This window comes from Erigeron canadensis, chromosome 8, assembly GCF_010389155.1.
Source record: "Erigeron canadensis isolate Cc75 chromosome 8, C_canadensis_v1, whole genome shotgun sequence".
Classification (NCBI taxonomy): domain Eukaryota; kingdom Viridiplantae; phylum Streptophyta; class Magnoliopsida; order Asterales; family Asteraceae; genus Erigeron; species Erigeron canadensis.
Window position 1 is genome coordinate 42,492,302 of NC_057768.1, and position 22,617 is coordinate 42,514,918.

A 22,617-nucleotide genomic window follows, 5' to 3' on the forward strand; every position below is an offset into this window, starting at 1 on the left:
ATCCACCGCCGCCGGCTTATTTTTATTTCTTTTTCATCGCCGCCGCCCCACAAACCACCATCAAACCACTGACGTTTTTTTCTTATTCCCCGCTGCATCACGCGGGTACAACACTAGTTTATACAAATGCATACTCATCATTTGATCCTTCTCACTATAGCATTATTATTATTATCATTTTCCTCCATTACATATGCTTGTTTCTTCACTGCCAAATGGAAAATGTATGTTATAAATGGTATTCCCGACACTATTGTAGCTCATATCCGATCAAAAGATGATGATCTCGGATTCCATGACATTCCTATCAATGGTTATTACCATTGGTCGTTTTGTGAGCGATTTGATCATACGACCCATTTCGATGGCGAAATATGGTGGGGGCAGCGATATCAATGTTTAGAAGCTTTTGGTAAACTTGCTAGGTGGAAGTGCAGTAAGTTCGGGTTTTCTATTGATTATTGTTTTTGGTTAGTACGGCCCGAAGGGTTCTTTATATCTCCATCGAATACATCGTTTCCTGACCCTTATTATTGGACATATGTTACATCTTGGAGTACTGGAAGTAATGCTCTATGCCTTTGAGGCAGGGCCTATCTTTATTTAATTTGTACTCATAAGTGTGAGGAATTACATTTAATTTGTAATGAATAAACGAATGTTTCAACATTGTTGCATTTTATATTTTGGACTTAACTGATGCGACTATATTTGTTGATCAGCTAGGATTTATGTACGTAGCAACAGAGCTGAACGAAAATGATTCATATGTATTCGTATATGAATATTGAAATATACAAGCTATCACGTCAAATATATATTCATATATTACATTTCTTCTCTATATTATTTCTATATCCCACAAAAATGATTACACCATATTGATTATATAATTAGAACTATATTAGTAGTCTCTCATATTTAAATATGTATAAACGATAGGAGTGATATAATTTGAATTTTTCACGCTTCATGCGTTTTTTTGTCTTCGGTTCACAACTCAACAAAGAGACTAGGAAAAAGTATTTTCTAAGGTCAAAGAACAAAATTACTTATACATCAATCTCCCGACAATAAATTAATTAAACGATTCACAGTATCCACTTCCTTCATCTCCCTACAATTAACAATCCACTTTCTTCATCAGCTGTGTCATCACGCATCTTTACTCCCTAATTTATCACTTACTAAACGACATACACATATACACATACCTCGTCGTTTTCCTAGTCAATTAACCGAAGAAGCCACAAGTACTGACGAGCCAATGGATTGTGATGTTTGGAAGCATGAAAGGAAGCTTTACATCTTTTAACAATTCGTTACTCCTTAATCTTTACGGACATCTCAACATAGTATGTCCACTTTTACTTATGGTTTCGGTGTATTTTTTTTTTTTAATCTTTTTATATTGTAAATTACCTGTATATTCAACTAATTTGACAAACAGATTATTACAAACGAGCAATAGTCATCGCGCAATGCGGCGATGAGATGGTAGAGGTGATAGGTCATAGGAGGTAATAAGTCATAGAGTGTGATAGTCAAATGCCTTAGTCGTACGAGCTCCATACTCGTATTTAAAAATTCGTTGAAAGTATATCGAATGACATCTCTAATGAAAGAGCATGAAATTTTAAGAATACCCATACAATTTTTATAATTTATCGATATACGGTTTTTGAGACAAAAGATTTTGAATAAATTAGAGGAACAAAATGATTTATGGAGGAGAAAAAAAATGAGTGTTTGAGATTTGAGTAGAGAAAAAAAATGAGTGATTAAGATTTAAGAGTATTATAGGTATATTAGGTAGAGATGTTTAAATCAGTGAATAAAGAAGAAAGGTAATTTAGGTAGTTCAAATCATCTTTTAAAATTTTAAAAAAGACCAAAATGCTTTATAAGATAGTATAGATAAAAACTTAAACTTATACTATATAATATAAAACAAATAGCCTCTGTCTAAATTCTAAATTTCAACATATATTTTCCCAAAATGTCCCTTTTATCTATTCTATATTTACTTAAAATAACTATAATACCCTTTATCTCTCCTCAAGTCTCAACCCCTTATTTATTTTTTCTCTCGTCCATAAATTATTTTATTCCTCTAATTTATTCAAATCTTTTATCTCAAAAACCGTACAGCGATAAATTATAAAATTATATGGGTGTTCCTAAAATTTAATGCTCTTTTATTAGAGAGATCATTTGATATATTTTCGAATAATTTTTAAATTTAGGACGGAACCCCTCAGGTAGATCACCGCCACCGCTGCCACCACCATTACATCATCACCCCGCCATCACCTTCATCACCGCTGCAACACGCGGATACCTTTCTCTCATTATATATAATGTAAGTTTTAAACAAAAGTTTTAACTAACAACTTTCACTTAATTGTTTGATGCATACATATATGTATATATACCAGAAGAATGCCCGTGCGATGCGACAGTGATAGTGGTAGCGACAAATGTGTGGCGACAACAACAGTGTGGCGGTGACGGTGGTGGTGGCGTAGTGGTGAATGTAAATTAATTGATGTAAGAGGGGTTAATATGGTTCATTAAGGCTAGCTTGAAAGATCAATGTTGTAATTTATTTTATTAAGGATATTATAAGTAATAGGTGAATATATTTAAATTAGTGATTAAAGAATAGGGGTAATGTGGTCATTTCAAAATCTTAATTACTTAAAAAGGGTATATTTTTTATAGAGTAAGTAATGATTAATATATTATATATAGGGATCAAGGAGACAAATAATAGGTCGCGTTTGGTTCACAAAATTTGATGAAATCTGATGGAATTGGAATTAAATTCCATTCCTTAGTGTGTTTGGTTGGTTAAAGATGAAGGAATCACATTCCGTTGGAATGTTAATATTCCCTCATTTGATGGAATCTCTATTCCTTGGGGATGGGAGAAGGAATCTCATTCCGTCCCTCACTTGAATCTTCAAAAAATCAAAAACATTCCGTCAAATTCCATTCTTTCAGATTCCAATTTCTTTGAAAGATTCTATTCCTTCCAAAAACATTCCGCGAACCAAACGCACCCAATATCTTTCACATTTATATGAACTTTTGTGAATGATAGCTACCTTGATTTCTTATGGTCTCTCCTCCCTTCATTCTTTTGTGAATGATAGCTCTGTTTTAAGGATATTTGGTTGATTAATCGGGTTAACTAAGGTATTTTTTTTAACCGAACTAGCTAAAAGTTGAATTGGTTGCTACATTTTATAACTTTTGGACTATCTTTTTATATAATTTTAATGATGATTTGTTTACTTAATGTTTTTTTGACTGTTTATGTACTATTTATCGGAAAAAAAGATACCACTTTGTTGAAAATTATATGGGAAAAATTGTATAAATTGTGCTCCTTTATTTATACTGTGTAATATTTTCACCTAACATTTCTTAAAATATTTTATACATACACTATTCCCTTAATACTAATGACGAAATTACATTATAAATCTTTTATCTTTTAAAATATCTCTATTAACCCTTCAAATCAATTATTTTTATATCAAATCTACACCACTCGACATCGCTTCCACCCAAGACCGCAGATAAACATGTTCAACCAGTTCAATTCAAATCGGTATAAGATATGTCTAGTTTTGAAAAAGAAAAAGTCATTAAAAAGGGTGGTGTTCAAACATGTTCAACGTACACCTTAGCCATTTTATATCATTTAATATTTGTATATGTATATTTTCCAAATTGAATTATCTAGTTTATGTTTACTTTGAGATTTTTTAAGTTGGTGTTACTGGATGTTAAAATGTTAATTTTTTTTCATAGTCAAAAATAACACTTTTAGTTTAATATAATTTGTACAATAAATCTTCAATGAAAATGGAAGATCAAGAGCAAAAATATATAGATACTCTACAAAAATATATTGTTAATATTTATATAACAATATAAGGGCCTAACTTATAAGATTAGAACAAGGCCTCTAAAGTCGACGAGACGGCATTTCCCTCACCACCACACCGTTGTCACTACGACTACCTCGCATTGTACCCACAGTGCTAGTATTAAAAAAAAAAATTTCTCAATCGGCCTAAGTACTAAAAGGATGGTTTATAACTATAGAGAGAATTTGAGAGACTTTGGAGTACCTCAATCGGAAAAAAAAAAACCTAAAATAATGGTTTATATCATTAAAGTGAACTTGGTCACGCCTATCATCTACGCATCCAAGGGCATAATGAAAAGGAAAAATGAAAATCTTTATTTCTAGTCCTGAAGCATTTTTACACTTTATATGAAACTACTATCAAAATAATTTAATGGTTAAATACTTTGATAAATCCTACAAACTCAATATAACAAATGTCAAAAGTAAATCTAAAAAAACAAACACTAGCTATAAACAAATAAAAAGTTTTAAGTCGTTACTATTGAAAAGCCATTAACTGATACTAAAATCAGATGACAACACAAAAGGGCTGTGATTATGATCGAATACTAAAATGGTAGTAATTGTGGAGCCAATCCCTTTCAACACTACAACACCAATAAGGCAACAACAATAACAATAACCATTAATTATTAATTAATAGTACTACTTTGTTACGAGTAATTGAGAGGCCTTAATTTGGCCCGATCCCATCTTCTAATAAACATAAACATGGAAAACAGGAACAAACTTCATCCACAAGAAACCAAACCCAACCCACACACTTTTTGTCTAATCAAAACGAACATATATTGATCTCAGAAGCTTTTTAGTGTTATCGATGTGCAGTTACCAAGGTTTCAATAAACCTTAATCCATCAAACCTTGGCGCAAATTTGTCTGAGCAACAGCTCGTCTTTTTTTGCATAGATTCTTCTTTGTGTTTGATCGATGATGCTCCATAATCATCCTGTATAGAACCAAAAAAAAAAAAAAATGAAACAAAACTCTAGTACTTAAAAACCTATATAACTTTTTGTATAAAATGATACTATTAATTATTGGGTCAAAGGCCACTTGATCGAAAAGAGGTTTTCCACGTTCGGGGTATACAGAGTATTTATTTAGGAAAACAAGTCGGGCTTAATTTGACCAAAATGTACGCAACTTAAAACAAGATATATAAGTATATTTTTTTTCCAAGTGATATCACATACCTGATGAGTAGTTTGGTTATTGATATTAGAAACAGTGATGGCTGAAGCTGCGGCCATGGAAGCTGCTAAGAATCCTGGTTTCTTCATGTTCAGCAACACAAAAATAAATATGTGTGTGTGATATCTAAAAATAGGGTGGCCGATGTTTATGTGGAGAATTCTTTGTGTTGGGAATAATTTGGGGGAGAGTTGGCGTTGGAAATTGAACAATTGCAACAACTCTCTATATATACGGCCATATATAAAAGAAGCTAATAAAATTAAATATGTACACTAGCTAGCATTCTGTTTTTTATTCTTTTTAATATATTTTTTACTTTATGATATGATATCTTACGCGGCAAATATAAGTCCACCATTGTAGGCCATATATACTTAAAACTAGCCAGTACGACTTCTATAATGTTATTAGGTCATGTAAAAGGCTGAAATGTTATAGTTTGACCGCTTTATTGTTTAATAAAATTTTCAATATGGGGTGTTTTCGGTTCACATCTAATTTATTGTTTAATTAATCATGTTTAATTTCAAATGTCTGCTTCATCAGTAAATAGATCATTTGTAGGCTTATTTAAAGATAACTATTAAAAATAAATAATAATTAATCTTTTTAAAAATTGACCTAAAATATATGAATGTGACAAGTGGATTTCACATCATCTCTTTTAATCTTACCTCTTGAATTTCCATATGTCATTATCTTATAAATTAAGATGATTTTTAGGCTTATTAATTAAGAGAATTGATCCATTTTTATAAATTTTAATTGAGCCAATGAGCCATGTATACATATCAAAGATAAATATGATAGAAAAAAAAGTTGCTTTTGTCAAGCATCCAAGAGATTAGGCCCATCATTCTTCCATTCCAGATTCGTTTATTAACAAATAATTAGTTGTACTAATCTCTTCATAATTTTTAATTGAATTATAACTAAAAGGTAGACGACCAAATTGAAGATATTTTTCTCTAATAAAAAAGTTTCTAAACTAAATTGTATGTGTCCTAACGGGGTATTTTCTAGTTATTTTCAAACTTTAAAAACACCCAACATTATACTTGACACGATCTGAACTTGATTTCTCGTAAAAATTTCAAAAAGCTAATCACCCCAGTTACTTTAAAAATGCTAAGAAACCACAAACCAGCATAAGAAAGTTTAGCGATACACAAAATAAATGCTAAGGCATCATGTTGTATTTTATAAGTAACTTTGAAGATACAATAAAATAACTAATAGTAGTATTTTTATAATGGCATTGAATCATCGATAGCTTCATGTTGTGGTAAGAAAACCTGAATTTGTGGTTGATATCCATAAGTTAATAACTTAATACCGACTATTATTGACAATCAATGGATATATATACACTTGCATGTCTATTTATGATTGTTAATGTGTTAGTACTATTTTATATACTTGGTCTAATGGTCTTTTGGACATAACCAATATACGGGTGGCATGTATCATATCATGTAAGATGTTCAATTGATCATAGCTCAATTTGATTGACTTTCCAAACTGAATTTATTATAGAGTCGATTATAAAGAAGTGCTAGTTTATGATTTGTCAAAATTAAGAGTTTTACTCATACCTATCATAAATTAGGATTCTAATCATAAATTTGAGGCCTTGTCAATACTTTTAGTGCAAAAGTGTTGACTGTTTGACCAAAATGTTAATTTTTAAAAAAAATTGTTGTTTTAGACCCAAACCGTTATAGGGCACAACAGTCAAAAATAAAAACTATAATTTATGAAAATTAAAAATGTAAGTTGTACTTTTTGACCGATAAACCACAAAAACGATCTTTGTAATTAACTTTAATTTATATATTATTCTCTTTCAATCATTTTTCTTGTATCTAACACGAGAAAATCTAGATTTTGTTGTCATAAAAAAAGTTCTTATATATAAGTCCAAATGTTGTTTACTAACTTTATATTTATATTTAATTTAAAAAATTATATATATTATTACGATAGATAGTTTAAAACTAATATGAACAATAATCTGCACATGAAGTTTATGTGTAGAGGGATTTTTTTGCAAATGGAGATTTCTATCGTATTTCAAGGCGTACTATATAATACGAATACACTATTTGATTATTTCATCTAGCAATACCAAATGTAATAATATTGCAAAAATATGGTTTATCTAATACAGCTCAATTAGTTATGAGTAGATCAAATGCCAATATCCACTAACCATACTACTCGTAGGCTCGTAGCTTTTAAAGATATTTTGAATCATGATGTAATTGGTGAGGAATAGAGCATTCAAGTTGGGAACTATGAGGACCAAACATTCAAAATGTGGACTCAATAGTTTCGAGGTGGCAAGTGGGTCAAATGATAATTGTGGTACTCGTGGATGGCTACCAATGAGTCCACGTTTCATTCTACAATTTCCACAAGTTCCAATTGGCCCAAAATATACAAAGGAAAAGAAAGAACGTTGTTGATAGGATAGTTTTGTGATGCCGCAACCACTTTCTATTTATTTTTTCTCTCTTTTTAGGCACTCTCGTTTAATCGTTATCATCCAATTAACCTTTTCTTTTTATGATACCATTCCCAGCCATTAGTCCAAGATACAGATTAAGCTAAGAGCATAAATAGTGATAACAAAATTCACTAAAATGATACGCCACAACATTATCACATTACCACTATATCACATTCGTAATGCAAACTATTCATATCAAAACTCACAATATTTTAATAACAAAAACAAATAATAATTTTTTATATAAAAAACAAAACTAAAAAACCCAACTATTTTTCCCCAACTAACTCTAGGAGTTAAATGGTCATCGTCATGCTTGACGAAACGCAACGAAGCTGGTGGTATAGTGGACAATCCGACCTCCTTGGTCTAGAAATGTAAAAAAAATATAAATAAATTAACAAGTACATGTTTCATTTTCATGGTATAAACATGTTTTTAATTAGAACTATATTTTTGAAAGACAAATATTCCATAACTTATCAACATCTAATCATGAAACTATAACGCGAAAACATTATAGTATATGATCGTCTTACATATTATTAAAATCCATACAAAATATATTGATAAAATATTTTGATATTTGATTCAATCGATCTTTCTAAAAGAAAACGGTCTTTGAAAATTGATTCGATCATGACGACTTTGGTACTACATGCTATTTTTAGTTTATCATTAAAATCTTTCATTTAAAAGTAACAATGATTTTTTTTTTTTTTTCTTTTGCATTTTCCACCTACACCACTTGTAAAAACTCACACTGTTTTATTTTTATCTGCTTCTTGCCAGAGTCAACAACAACAACTACTGATAACACAAAAATGGCGATACCAATCTCCAAAACCCTAATCAGAAAAGCAAATTATATCCCCAAAATCCCACTTTACAATCATCTCTCTAAAACCCTAACAAACCCCTTTATTTCGACAACAAATCTCAAGCCCAGCAAACACTCTTCATCCCTTCTTTTCAAAACCCAAATTACACCAATAATCAAAACCCACCAAAACCCCCAAATCAAATCCCTTTTTACAGGAATAGTTGAAGAAATGGGCGAAATTCGGCATCTGGGTTTCGACGAATCCGGCCAATCATTCGATATGGTTATACATTCCCCAACTGTTATTCAAGATTGTAATCTTGGTGACAGCATTGCTGTAAACGGTACTTGTTTGACTGTTACTGAATTCGACCCAAAAACATCTGAGTTTAAAGTGGGTTTGGCCCCTGAGACGTTAAGGAAAACGTCGTTGATCGAGTTGGAAAAGGGTTGTGTTGTAAATTTGGAGAGAGCTGTGAAGCCATCGACACGAATGGGCGGGCATTTTGTGCAGGGCCATGTTGATGGAACAGGGGAGATAGTTTCAATGGAACCTGAAGGTGATTCTTTGTGGATAAAGGTGAAGACTTTACCTGAAATTTTGAAGTTTATTGTTCCGAAAGGCTTTATCGCGGTTGATGGGACTAGTTTGACTGTGGTCAATGTGTTTGATGATGAATTGTGTTTTAATTTTATGTTGGTTGAGTATACACAACAGAAAGTTGTGATTCCTTTGAAGAAAGTTGGGCAGAAGGTGAATTTGGAAGTTGATATTTTGGGGAAGTATGTTGAAAGGCTTCTTAGTAGCGGATTCGTGGAGAGTATCAAATCAAGATGATGATTCTTCCATTTGAGGTACTTGTTTTTAGTTTCAATCTGAGTTATACATTAAGAGTTCCATAACTTGAATTTTATCCTGTACGGTTTTCGAATAAAAGTTTTGCATGTGACTTTGTGTTGGTGAGATTATTTGCTTTTGTTCAGGCCCTAATATGCCATAACTTTATTTGCTTGTGACTGGGAGGCAATTAGGTCAAATCTAGATCAATCTCTTTGCAAAATGCATGACCTTTGATGCGTCTGGATTGTGTCTTCTGTTTAGAATAGGAACCAAACCATAGATGAGAAGGGTTGGTCATAGACTTGTAGTTTTTGTACAATATGTACAAAATTACAGACATACTACTAACCGAAATTACCTATCAAGATAGAAGGCTTGGTTAACTTTTTTATTTCAAAGAATTAAGGATGTATTGGCTTAAGTTTTCCTGAAGTGTGAATTCCATCTATATATCATACAGTTGACCTGTCTGCTAAATTATGAAGACTATATCAACTATCAGTCGGGATGGATTTTAGGAGGATATATCATTTTTCATGATCTTATAACTTTGTTGACGTAAGTTTTAACTAAGTAACAGGTTGCAATCTAACTATTATTATTATCTACATAGACGGAATATATGGTAGTGGCTTACTACCAAGTTAACTCAGTGAGGTTTAAGCTGAAACCACTTTAGCTGTTAATAAGCCAACAGAGTATGTCGGATAGACAGATCCAAGGTTAATGACATATAAAACATAACTAAATCACTAGTTTCGTCTCACACTTAAACGTATCCAACATTTGAATACTTGTCACAAGTGTATCCATATGAAGTTATCCGTTCATGTACGTTTAGACAATCATGCTCATTCATACATTTTGCAATTGAAATATGCTAATTGTCAATGGTTTGGAGGAAGACGACTAGCAACAAAGTTCAAAGAAAACATCTCATCTTCTGATCCTGTACCATAGCCACGTGTGTGAGGATTATCAACCATCTTCTTTGCTCTACCGACAGCACAAAATAACTCAGTAAACAACAGAAAACACGGCGACTGTAGCAACTAGCAACATTCCATGTATATTGTGGTAATTCAAGAAGTTCAACTTCATGTCACTAGCAAATTATCAATGTTTCCCCAAAACTCAAAATTATTTGTATTCCATACCTATGAAACTTATGTACCTCAACTTGGTTCAAGTTGTGTTTCTTGAACAGCTGGCCAGACTGCTACTTGAATCAAACATTTGAAGGCTTTTTTTAAAGTCACTCCTGATTCCTCAATCCCCTCTTGTATTAAGTAACTTTTCTACAGCATGAGATTAGTCTGCAGTACATCTGCAAAAAACCAAAACCACAACCCGAATACATTGTATCAGGTTGCAGTCTCACCTATATAGTTAAACAACCCCACTGGCCACTCCCACACACGCAGACGCAGACGAGGAGTAAATTGAGTACCAAGGGAATATTGCCATTTGAATCTTATGTCTTTGAGGTATAAGATGTCTTACATTTGTTGAATAATGGGTTTAATAAGTAGTAACTAGTAAGTAAAACAATTTTGTGGTAAGAACCACGATGCAAACTAATGATTGCTTTATGTCATCTGCTTAAACTTCCCGAGTCCCCAACCCACAAAGGTTTTAAACGATATTCTGATCTGTGCTTTCAAGAAAGTCGCTGACCGATATGGGATAGTTCAGCAACCAAGGCTAAAACCTGAGGGAGGCTAAACTTCAGTGTTTTCTGAGGAGAATTCATTTGATAGTTGTAATGCAATATAAGTTGTTTTGCGCAGAGACTTTATGGCTTTTGTGTGAGAATGGTGCTTAAGATCGTTGCTTCTGCTGTTTCGATGATTTAGTTTGTGGTTGTTTGACACCAATTTCTGAAATTATAGGGAAAACTGATCAAGTTTTGCCGGGCATGGTCAACAAGCGGTTTCTAACTTTCATTGGATTGCCCGGTTTATCCTCCAGCATATTTACGACAAACATGGGTTCTTGACTCTTTTGAAAGCACCAGCTGGAGGATCTTTTACCAGAATTCTGCCATTCCATTGGAAAATATATATATATATATATATATATATCTTGGGTGACCTTGCTTTTCTAAGAAGAATAATGTTGTCATAAATTTTACTCCATTATTATCGTTATTATTAATTATATTTTATAGCATTACCGAAAATCGTTAAGTCATCCAAGATCGGTTGAATTTGGGCAACATTCTGTGTAACAAGGATTTTGTAGCATTACGATTTCCGAATGTTCAGCAACATGCTTGTTAATTGATGTTCATCAGTTGATAGACAGCCCTATACTATTGTGCTACTTTCCTCGTTTAGCGGTTGTGACAAGGTGGTCATTTGGTTGAATCATTAATCAGTTTCTTTGCAAATTACAAATGAATGAGTAGTGATATTTTTATAATAAAATTTGGTCATCTACAACAAAGATATAATTTTTTATTCACATAATACAATTGAATGATGCAAGTTTTGTTATAAATGACTAAAATTTGAATGATGCAAGTTTTGTTATAAATGACTAAAATTTGTTGTAGGAAATAGAGTTATGAAAGCTCCACTTTCCACCTCGAAAATGCCCAAGGAGCAATTTTGTGTTGTGCTTACATGGCTCTACATATTTTGTCCAGCATTTTTATAGACCAGAAAATTGTTCCTGCTAATTAAGTTATGATTAATTGATAGCGTGCGATTCTATATATCTTAGTTTGGAAATGATGATATTCAAGTGCGATACTATACTCAATTAAGTCGAACTTTGGAAGACCATCAAGTATTTAAGCACCTACTTGTAGTGATTGTTTTTTTTTAAATTTTTTATTTTAATTACTTTTTTTAATCTATTAATCGTACTTCCCATTTTATAAATTAGATATTTTATAATTCAGTTTTCCTTTTTTTTAATGACTACTTTCATTGAAACAATAATCCCCATTACATACACCAATACAAACAATCTATTTACATAAAAGAAAAGGCGTTCCAGGTTTCCCACGTTATAAAGAAGTTCTTCGTGCGGTTTATCATTCCAAAGATAACCAAGAGATAGTATATTCTTCATCACTTGGAACACCACTTCATTTCGTGTTTTCTAAATACACCAGCATGACAATAATATGACCACATGGAACACCTCCATTCTTATAGAGTTGAGACTAGTCGATGTGTGTAACTCCGTTTAGTCACGAATTGAGAATGCGAAAATGGGAGGGAGATTGCACCAGTTACTAATCTTGCACCATATTTTAGTAACCACAGGGCACACTACCAATAAATGATTCAAAATTTTAGGCCAATGGGTATATACTGGAAAAAGTCACAAAGATTACACGAAATTGCCACAGATAATTCACTTTTCTATATTGTTTCTTTGTTTATTTATATTTATTTGTTATGGGAGGTGATATTTGTATCACGATTTTTGATAAATGTATCACAACGTACAAATTTTATAACCGACTGTATAAACCAGTAATATACAACTATGATAAATCTATTAAAAAAAAGTGGTAACCATTAGCCCATTAGGTAATAGCCCAATGACCCCAGCTGCCACTTTTTCAGGGGAGATCTTGGCCGAGTTCGAGTCTTGTTAAAGGCAAAATTTGAAATAATTAGGGGATTAATAAGTGGTTGAGAAATAACTGGACACTGCTCTCCCCTTAGGGATTAGTGAATACCAAATAGTACATGGGATCAGGGGTTTCCATCCAATTACCTTTTTTATAAAAAAAAAAAATGGTATTTTCCCTTTATTTATGGTTCTCGTATTTTAAAGAAGAGTATTACCTCTTGTTAAGGCCTAACGGGGTTTATGACCCATTAGTAAAATTCTTTATACCTTATGTTTTCCGGTCAAGCTCTTGCACCTTCTTTTGAAGATACATGGAAACACAAATAACGAGACGTCGAGGCATGTTAATCTATTATTCTATATCAAGTTATTCATAGCGGTGTGTATAATCAACATCATATTAGAAAATTACCTAAACCTCTTCCAACCACTAACAACTTGTTTAAAATTTCAAACTATCACTAATCCACCATTAGCTCGGGATTCACCATTATTAAAGTTTACACTTAGAATAACAAAACTTTAAAAAAGGCTCATTGCTAACAGCACAAACTCTCAATCACGAGTCCCATACAATGATATTTAACGGTCAAGGCGTAATTTATAAATTTATTGTTGAGTGGTCTTATAGAGATGTGGGAAATTGTAAGGAATAATTTATTAACCAGCTTAACAGAAAGAAAGTTTTAAACAAAAGGATAAATAGGATGGGGTGAGTTGATAACCTACTTTCTTTATATAATAACCATGATTGACTACTATGTGAAAAGAAAGTGATTGATCGTTACATTCGTCCATTTAAAAAAAAAACGGAAGGAGAAGAGATTATGATTTGACGAAGACAAGTAGACAACCATAAGGTGGTACATAATTCAAACAATGCCTATCAAACGCGTTCCAAGTGATGTAGAAGAGTAAGCCAATTAAGGTGTTCATAAAACTTGTTGACGAAGTATTTTTAGCTGATTTGGTCAAACGTGAGAGATATGTTTTCTTTCTTATATGGTTGGTTTGAGTATTTCAAAGATATTATTAGCCAGCACATAATAACATACCACATTTAGGCATGTAGCTTCCAACAAATAAAGGACGTGGAGCCAATTTGTACCATCTCTAAATAAAAAATCTTTTGATACTCGAAATTATTTTATCTATGGATTATATGTAGGTTAACTAGTTTCCAAGGGTGTAAATTATTAATTTGGTGATCTTGAAATTGTAAAATTTATATCTACCTAAAATAAAATATAGGTATAAGCGTACTAGAGTGGTGCCGCGCATTGCAGCGGCTACGGTCTATAATGCTCTAGACACCGTAACAATTTATAACGTTTAGTTTACTTTCATGAGATGCGTCAATGCATGATTTAACCGTATATATCATTCTAAAAATAAGTCGCGTATTAGGTGCAAAAAATAATGAAGTGCAAACACTAACCATAAAAAATAATCACTTACAATTGTAGGGGAGGAGACCAAGACAATTAAAAAAATAAATAGTCAAAGATTAAAATTTAATACGAATATACAAAGGACATAACTGGTTCGTAATTTCGTGAGTTATGAAAATGTAATTATTGTTTAAACATTTTGTAATATAATCTATGATAATTAAGATTTTTTTCTTATTCGTAACATTATCTTCAACAATAATTTTAGAGTTAAATGAGGATTTTATAACAATATGGGTTTTAGGTAATTGTGGGGTTTTTTTTATTAAGGGTAATTTCAAAAATTTCATGGATTAAGTGTGTGGAGGTAGTTTAAATGTAGAGGGTATATTAGGTAATTCAAAGGTAGATAGTTGAATGGGGTAGGAGATAGTTTGTTTATATAGGTAGTATAGATTATAATAATTTTAAAATCTTAGATTTTAAGACAGAGATTATTACTAAAAAGAAATAGCACTTTATTTTTTAAAATATTAAAAAAATATGTAATACCTTCACTTAAGGTCGTTGGCAGATTATTGAACAATATGCGCGATCATACAGTACCAACAAGATAAAACGGATCATGTTATGTTGTGTGATTCTGAACAACATGATCGTTGAAGATAACGGACGTGCAATTAGAGAGTTTGAAGAAGAGTTGATAGCTAATACTACACTCCCAACCCGTACGTGGATTGAAAGGCGTTCAACGCAGCTTCGTATGTACGGGGAGCTTCGCGATAGAATGACTCACCATCAACTCCGCAATGCTCTGATCGAACATGTTTGGAACCTCCTGGAACACGGCCGTCAACGTTGATGCCTAGTTTTTAATTTGCTAACAATGTCGTTTTTCATAATTTATTTACTTTATGTTTTTTAGTGTAATGTTTAATTTTATAATAAATGTAATGTGTTTGTTTTAATAATAAAACGTGTTTTTATTAATTTTGTGTAAAAGAAAATGGAATAATTAAATAATAGATGAATAGTGGAAGAAGTAGGGAAGAAGTGAGTAGTATAAGGAGGAGAGTGTTCTTGGAGGGAGAAAACTGATGAATAGTGAAAGAAGTGGGGAAGAAACGGCTTTTATAAGGAGAGACCTTATACATAATATTGCTTAATAATTTATGTATTGAAATACTTTTTAGTTCATCAAAATAATTTTTATTTTAAAAAAATACATGAATCAAGAATTATAATTTTTTATATTGTTAAAAATCCTCATATATGTGGTTTGCGATAACCATATTAAAAATCTATTTACGTCGTTATAAAAAAATATTAAATTTTGCTTTTATCCAACAAAGGACATATTGTCATATTGACAGAGATAGATTCAAATTTCAAAACAAGCAACGAAGTCTATATATTTTGAACCCGTCCGAAGGGACCCCATCGACTAGTTTCTTTCCTTTTCGCAATCATCACAATTATACGGTTGTGTAACATTAAAACTTTTTACCTTCAACAATAATATATTTATTCTCACAAACGCTTATATTAAAATTTATAAGAGATTGATGCAAAATTACAGTAATAAAATTATATGATGGAAGTTTTGTTTTAGCATTTTTAAGTAAAGATTTAAAATGATCATTTATCAATTTTTTTTCCTTTTTAATATATTAGACTAGAATTGAAATATATAGAAGTGGAACTTGGGGGTCCAATAAAACACACTTTATGAAGACATTTTCTTCTTCCCTATGCACGAGATCACATAATTTTCCAGATCTAAATCTCTCATAACCCCCATTTTTTAAACTTTAATTTAAACCCCCCCAACCTCTGACGCTACCCAACTACAAAACCATGAGCCACCACCACCACCGTCAGCCACCGCCACGCCACCCTCCACCACTACAATCCCAACCCTACAACATCATCCCAATCCACAACCTCTTAACAGACCACCCATCTCTCCGTTTCCCCGAAGTCCGCGCCGCCACCGCCGCCCTCAAATCCATCGGCAACCTCCGCCGTCCCCCGTTCATCCCATGGCAACCCCACTACGACCTCCTCGACTGGCTGGGCTTCTTCTTCGGTTTCCAAAGCGACAACGTTTCAAACCAGCGTGAACACATCGTCCTTCACTTGTCCAACTCCCAGATGCGTCTCCAACCACCCCCCGACAACATCGACACCCTGGACCCCACCGTCTTACGTAAGTTCCGTCGAAAACTCTTGTCTAATTACACACATTGGTGTTCTTTCCTTGGCCGGAAATCCAATATCTGGATTTCCGATTCTCGCCGGAATTTGACACCTGCAGATCATCAGCGTGAGCTTTTGTATGTGTCTTTGTATCTGCTAATATGGGGTGAGTCTGCTAATTTAAGATTTGTGCCTGAATGTATTTGTTATATTTTCCATCACATGGCTATGGAGTTAAATAGGATTTTAGAGGATTTTATTGATGAGAACACCGGTAGGCCAGTTTTACCCTCTGTTAACGGCGATAACGCCTTTTTGAACCTTGTCGTGAAGCCTATTTACAACACGCTAAAGACCGAGGTTGAGATGAGTAGAAACGGGACTGCCCCGCATTCTAGTTGGAGGAATTATGATGATATAAACGAGTATTTTTGGAGTAGGAGGTGCTTTGACAAGTTAAAGTGGCCGATTGATGTTGGGAGTAACTTTTTCGCCACCACCAGTAGAGGGAAACGGGTGGGGAAAACGGGGTTTGTTGAGCAACGGTCGTTTTTAAACTTGTTTAGGAGTTTCGATAAGTTGTGGATTATGTTATTTTTGTTACTACAAGCGGGTATCATCGTTGCTTGGAAAGACGGGAAGACATATCCTTGGCAGGCTTTGGCAGATAAAGATGTGCAAGCTAGGGTCCTGAGCATTTTCATTACTTGGAGCGCGTTGAGGTTTTTGCAAGCTCTTCTGGATGTGCTTATGCAGTATAAGTTGGTTTCCAGAGAGACTTTATGGCTTGGGGTCAGAATGGTGTTGAAGATTGTTACTTCTGTTATATGGATTATTCTTTTTGTGGTGTTTTACTCGAGAATTTGGAAACAGAAAAAGGATGATGGGCGTTGGTCGGGTGCTGCTAATAAACGTGTGGTGACTTTCCTTGAGGTTGCTTTGGTTTTTATCCTTCCTGAAATTTTAGCACTTGTTCTGTTTATTATTCCATGGGTTCGTAACTTTCTTGAGAACACAAATTGGCGGGTCTTTTATCTTGTAACTTGGTGGTTTCAGAGTAGAAGTTTTGTGGGTCGTGGGCTCAGGGAGGGTTTAGTGGATAACATAAAGTATTCATTGTTTTGGATCGTGGTTCTTGCCACAAAGTTCTGTTTTAGTTACTTCTTGCAGATAAAACCGATGATTCAGCCCACAAAAGACATCTTAGACCTTAGAGACGTGAGATACGAATGGCATGAGTTCTTCGGTAACAGCAACAGGTTTGTTGTAGGGATTTTATGGTTGCCCGTTGTACTGATTTACTTAATGGATTTGCAAATTTGGTACTCGATTTACTCTTCGTTTGTTGGTATGGGAGTCGGGTTGTTCAGCCATTTGGGTGAAATAAGAAACGTGCAACAGTTGAAGCTGCGGTTTCAGTTTTTTGCTAGTGCAATGCAGTTTAATCTAATGCCCGAAGAACAGTTATTGAATACAAGAGGGACTTTAAAAAGCAAGTTCAAAGACACCATTAATAGACTTAAGTTGAGGTATGGTTTTGGAAGACCATTTAAGAAACTCGAATCGAATCAAGTGGAAGCGCATAAATTTGCTTTGATATGGAATGAGATCATTTTGACTTTCAGAGAAGAAGACATTGTCAGTGATCATGAAGTAGAGCTTCTTGAATTGCCTCAAAATACATGGAACGTCAGAGTTGTCAGATGGCCGTGTTTTTTATTATCTAACGAGTTACTTCTTGCTCTTAGTCAAGCTAAGGAGTTGGTTGATGCACCTGACAGGTGGCTGTGGTACAAGATTGGGAAGAACGAGTACAGGCGTTGTTCTGTTATTGAAACTTACGACAGTGTACGCCACATGCTGCTTGCAATTGTACGGTACAACACACAGGAGCACTCGATCTTAACAACCCTTTTTCAAGAAGTTGATAACTCGATCACTATCGAGAAGTTCACCAAAACTTTCGACATGAACGCCCTTCCAAAGATTCATGCCAAACTGATCACTCTTGTTGGTCTGTTGATAAAGCCCAAGAAAGACGTTAACCACGTGGTTAACACACTACAAGCACTCTATGAAGTTGTTATTCGTGATTTCTTTAAAGAAAAAAGAACCATGGATGAGCTGAAAGAGGATGGATTGGCTCCTCACGGGCCACTCACCGGTGCGGGCTTGCTTTTTGAGAATGCCGTTGAGTTGCCTGATTCAGACAACGAGAATTTCTATAGACAGGCCCGGAGATTGCATACTATCCTCACATCACGTGACTCGATGAACAATATCCCTGTGAATTTAGAGGCTAGAAGACGGATTGCTTTCTTTAGCAACTCACTGTTTATGAATATGCCTCATGCTCCTCAAGTGGAGAAGATGATGGCTTTCAGTGTCTTGACACCTTACTACAATGAAGAAGTGGTCTACCACAAGGAGCAACTTAAAACTGAGAATGAGGACGGAGTTTCCACGCTTTATTATTTGCAAACTATCTATGCTGATGAATGGGTAAACTTTTTGCAACGGATGAAGCGTGAAGGTATGGTGTCAGAGGATGAATTGTGGACAGTTAAACTCAGAGATCTTCGTCTTTGGGCTTCATATAGAGGCCAGACACTTGCTCGTACGGTGAGGGGCATGATGTATTATTACCGAGCTTTAAAGATGCTGGCTTTTCTTGATTCGGCTTCTGAAATGGACATTCGTGAAGGGGCACGGGAACTCGTTTCTATGGGGCATGGTAGCGGTGTAGATGATTCAAGCCGTACGGGTAGGAGTGTAAGTAGAACAGATAGTACAGTGAGTAATATGTTTAAAGGCCATGAATATGGGTCCGTCTTGATGAAGTACACTTATGTTATTGCATGTCAGATATATGGGACTCAAAAGGCCAAAAAGGATCCTCATGCTGACGAGATTTTGTATTTGATGAAAAACAATGAAGCTCTCCGTGTTGCATATGTTGATGAGGTGGTGGTGCAAGACAGAACTGAGTATTATTCTGTTCTGGTGAAGTATGATCGGGATATTGAAAAAGAAGTTGAAATTTATCGTGTCAAGTTGCCAGGTCCTTTGAAGCTTGGGGAGGGAAAACCTGAGAATCAAAACCATGCTCTTATTTTCACTCGGGGAGATGCAGTTCAAACTATAGATATGAATCAAGATAATTATTTTGAAGAGGCTCTTAAAATAAGGAATTTACTTGAGGAATACAAGCAGAAATATGGTCTTCGTAAGCCAAATATATTGGGAGTCAGAGAAAATATCTTCACAGGTTCGGTCTCTTCACTTGCTTGGTTCATGTCAGCTCAAGAAACAAGTTTTGTAACATTGGGTCAACGGGTTTTGGCAAACCCATTGAAAATCCGGTTGCATTATGGTCATCCTGATGTCTTTGATCGGTTTTGGTTCTTAACTCGTGGTGGAATCAGTAAAGCTTCAAGATTGATTAACTTAAGTGAAGATATCTTTGCTGGGTTTAATTGCACATTAAGGGGTGGTAATGTGACTCACCATGAGTACATTCAAGTTGGAAAAGGAAGAGACGTTGGATTAAACCAAGTATCTATGTTTGAAGCTAAAGTTGCAAGTGGGAACGGTGAGCAAGTACTTAGTAGAGATGTCTACAGATTGGGTCATAGACTTGATTTCTTTAGAATGCTTTCATTTTTCTACACTACCGTTGGGTTCTTTTTCAACACGATGATGATTTCATTAACCGTGTACGCTTTTTTGTGGGGACGGTTATACCTTGCACTAAGTGGAGTGGAGAATTCAGCTGCAGGCAATGCTGACACGAATAAAGCGTTGGGGACGATTTTAAACCAGCAGTTTATAGTTCAACTTGGACTTTTTACTGCTTTACCCATGATTGTTGAAAACACTCTCGAGCTCGGGTTTCTTGCAGCCATTTGGGATTTCATAACAATGCAGCTTCAACTTTCTTCTGTGTTTTATACATTCTCCTTAGGAACCCGTTCTCATTACTTTGGGCGAACTATTCTTCATGGGGGTGCCAAATACCGGGCCACTGGTCGTGGTTTTGTGGTGCAACACAAGAAGTTTGCTGAGAATTATCGACTCTATGCTCGTAGCCATTTTATAAAAGCAATTGAGCTTGGTCTAATTTTGATTGTTTATGCTTCACATAGCCCTGTTGCTAAAGGAACATTCACTTATATTGCATTGACCATCTCGAGTTGGTTCCTTGTGGTTTCATGGATTATGGCACCGTTTGTGTTCAATCCCTCCGGGTTTGATTGGTTAAAAACAGTTTATGATTATGATGATTTTATGAGCTGGATATGGTTTCGAGGGGGTGTGTTTGCAAAGTCTGAAGAGAGTTGGGAACAATGGTGGTATGAAGAACAGGACCATTTGAGGACTACTGGTTTATTTGGAAAGCTGTTTGAAATCATTTTGGATTTAAGGTTTTTCTTTTTTCAATACGGGATTGTTTACCAATTGGGAATTGCTGCAGGTAGCAGAAGCGTTGCTGTTTACATACTTTCTTGGATTTATGTGGTTGTGGTTCTTGGAATCTATTTGATTATAATATACGCCCGTGATAAGTATTCTGCAAGAGAACACGTCTATTATCGGTTGGTTCAGTTTCTCGTGATTGTTCTTGGTATACTTATAATAATCGCTTTGAAGGAGTTTACACAGTTCAAGTTTATTGATATTCTCACGAGTCTGTTGGCATTTCTTCCCACTGGGTGGGGTTGTCTTTTGATTGCTCAAGTATTCCGACCCATTTTGGAAAAAACTATGATCTGGGGGACTGTTGTTTCTGTGGCCCGCACTTATGATACTATATTTGGCGTTATTGTCTTGACCCCAGTGGCGGTCTTATCATGGATGCCCGGTTTCCAGTCTATGCAAACCAGAATTCTGTTCAACGAAGCGTTTAGTAGAGGTTTGCGGATTTTCCAGATTGTTGTTGGAAAGAAATCCAAAAGCTGATTATTATCAAGGTAAAGATATTTAGGTTTATTATGTGTAGTTGTTTGTTGCTTAATGTTCATTCGTAATCAATTTTAACTCTTTGTTGCAGGCGTTGGCTCAGACGAACACATTTTTATTTGTAGAGTTTGTATATCTTCTGCTTTCAGATTCTTACAGAAGAAGCAGACTGCCCCTTTCAATGTTTTATACGTAGGTATATGTCCTATCTTTTCTTGCTGTTATATTCACATTCAGGTCTTATGTTGGATTGAATGATTTTGAATATAATGTGTCACATTTGTGCTGAACTTCTGTTGAACAATTTGCAGTCTTGATGTTGGCAACGATGGAAGTATATACCATTAACTTGAGATGCAGTACAGGTTCTTTTTTCTTATTAATATGAAGGGTACTTTTATATTTGAAATGAGCAATTAAACAACAGTTGTATTAGGTATGAGCAATTAAACAACAGTTGTATTAGGTATTTTCCTGTGAAGTGACAGCATTCCTAGATTATTCTTGGTAGTAGAGGTAGATGGGAGAAAACAAGTTGAATCATTCTGTATTTTGGCTTTTTTTTGTTGTTGAAGTTTTAGCCATGAAGCTTTACATGAAGTAGATTTGAGTTCATTATACTGCATGTGTGATATGTTTAGCAAAATTTGACAACTATTATTGTACTATAGTTATTGGTATGGGGTCTTGTCATTTTTTATGTTGATATGATTTTTCCTATTCTGTTGACCACTACAAATGTCGCCTAATGGTCGGATATCTTGATAGCCCCGGAATAGGTCTTGGACCATGTATATCCGAGTCAAATACTCACCCTCCCAGGTAACCTGAACCGGAAATATCTCACCTGTTTATCTGTTCTTTTGTTTTTCCCATCAATCAATTCTTTAATGTAGCTATTGCCATGTTCTGTTTTGGTAATTTGGTTCTATCTATTGTGTCAAATTGTAGTGTAGATGTGGATATTCAATATCGACATTGATGCCCAACTTATAAACTCTGTAGGAGTCTTTAGGCCACTGCAGTAATCTTCAATTTTCAATAGTATTGCTTTAAAAAAGTCAAGGTTTCTAGCTCATTTTAGACAAGTTACTGATATGTAGGGTATATAAGCGTTAGTTTTTGTATTTGTTACTCATAAAGGAATTCAACTAC

General features: G+C 34.3%; 3 protein-coding genes and 1 non-coding gene across 5 annotated transcripts; 3 read left to right on the forward strand and 1 right to left on the reverse strand.

Moving 5' to 3' along the window:
• Window positions 1-4,396: 4,396 nt before the first annotated feature.
• On the reverse strand, window positions 4,397-5,386 carry LOC122579143. Its single transcript, XM_043751255.1, has 2 exons — window positions 5,143-5,386; window positions 4,397-4,895 (listed from the first exon to the last, which is right to left on the reverse strand). Exons 1-2 carry the CDS (start codon window positions 5,227-5,229, stop codon window positions 4,761-4,763), a joined length of 222 nt encoding a protein of 73 aa, XP_043607190.1. The 5' UTR covers window positions 5,230-5,386; the 3' UTR covers window positions 4,397-4,760.
• Window positions 5,387-8,387: 3,001 nt separating this feature from the next.
• Window positions 8,388-11,625, forward strand: LOC122578756 (riboflavin synthase). The gene is made up of 2 exons (XM_043750785.1): window positions 8,388-9,333; window positions 11,212-11,625. The coding sequence occupies exon 1, from the start codon at window positions 8,480-8,482 to the stop codon at window positions 9,314-9,316; it is 837 nt and encodes a 278-aa protein (XP_043606720.1). The 5' UTR covers window positions 8,388-8,479; the 3' UTR covers window positions 9,317-9,333; window positions 11,212-11,625.
• A 4,415-nt stretch (window positions 11,626-16,040) lies between these two features.
• LOC122611216 (callose synthase 12) lies at window positions 16,041-22,142 on the forward strand. 2 transcript variants are annotated; one of them, XM_043784199.1, is made up of 3 exons: window positions 16,041-21,473; window positions 21,554-21,658; window positions 21,774-22,142. In XM_043784199.1, the coding sequence occupies exon 1, from the start codon at window positions 16,162-16,164 to the stop codon at window positions 21,460-21,462; it is 5,301 nt and encodes a 1,766-aa protein (XP_043640134.1). In that variant the 5' UTR covers window positions 16,041-16,161; the 3' UTR covers window positions 21,463-21,473; window positions 21,554-21,658; window positions 21,774-22,142. The 2 variants fall into 2 exon arrangements, with proteins under 2 accessions (XP_043640134.1, XP_043640135.1); XM_043784200.1 differs by having other exon boundaries at window positions 21,554-21,654.
• LOC122580722 lies at window positions 19,124-19,204 on the forward strand. Its single transcript, XR_006320864.1, has one exon. It is a non-coding gene; the product is annotated as a small nucleolar RNA J33 (small nucleolar RNA).
• Window positions 22,143-22,617: the final 475 nt, after the last annotated feature.

Bases quoted from the DNA above. Each gene is read 5' to 3' on its own strand.
- LOC122579143 (XM_043751255.1), bottom strand. From the start codon at position 5,229: ATGAAGAAACCAGGATTCTTAGCAGCTTCCATGGCCGCAGCTTCAGCC. The intron at 4,896-5,142 runs GTATGTGATATC...GGTTCTATACAG, and splicing joins ATAACCAAACTACTCATCAG to GATGATTATGGAGCATCATC.
- LOC122578756 (XM_043750785.1), top strand. From the start codon at position 8,480: ATGGCGATACCAATCTCCAAAACCCTAATCAGAAAAGCAAATTATATC.
- LOC122611216 (XM_043784199.1), top strand. From the start codon at position 16,162: ATGAGCCACCACCACCACCGTCAGCCACCGCCACGCCACCCTCCACCA.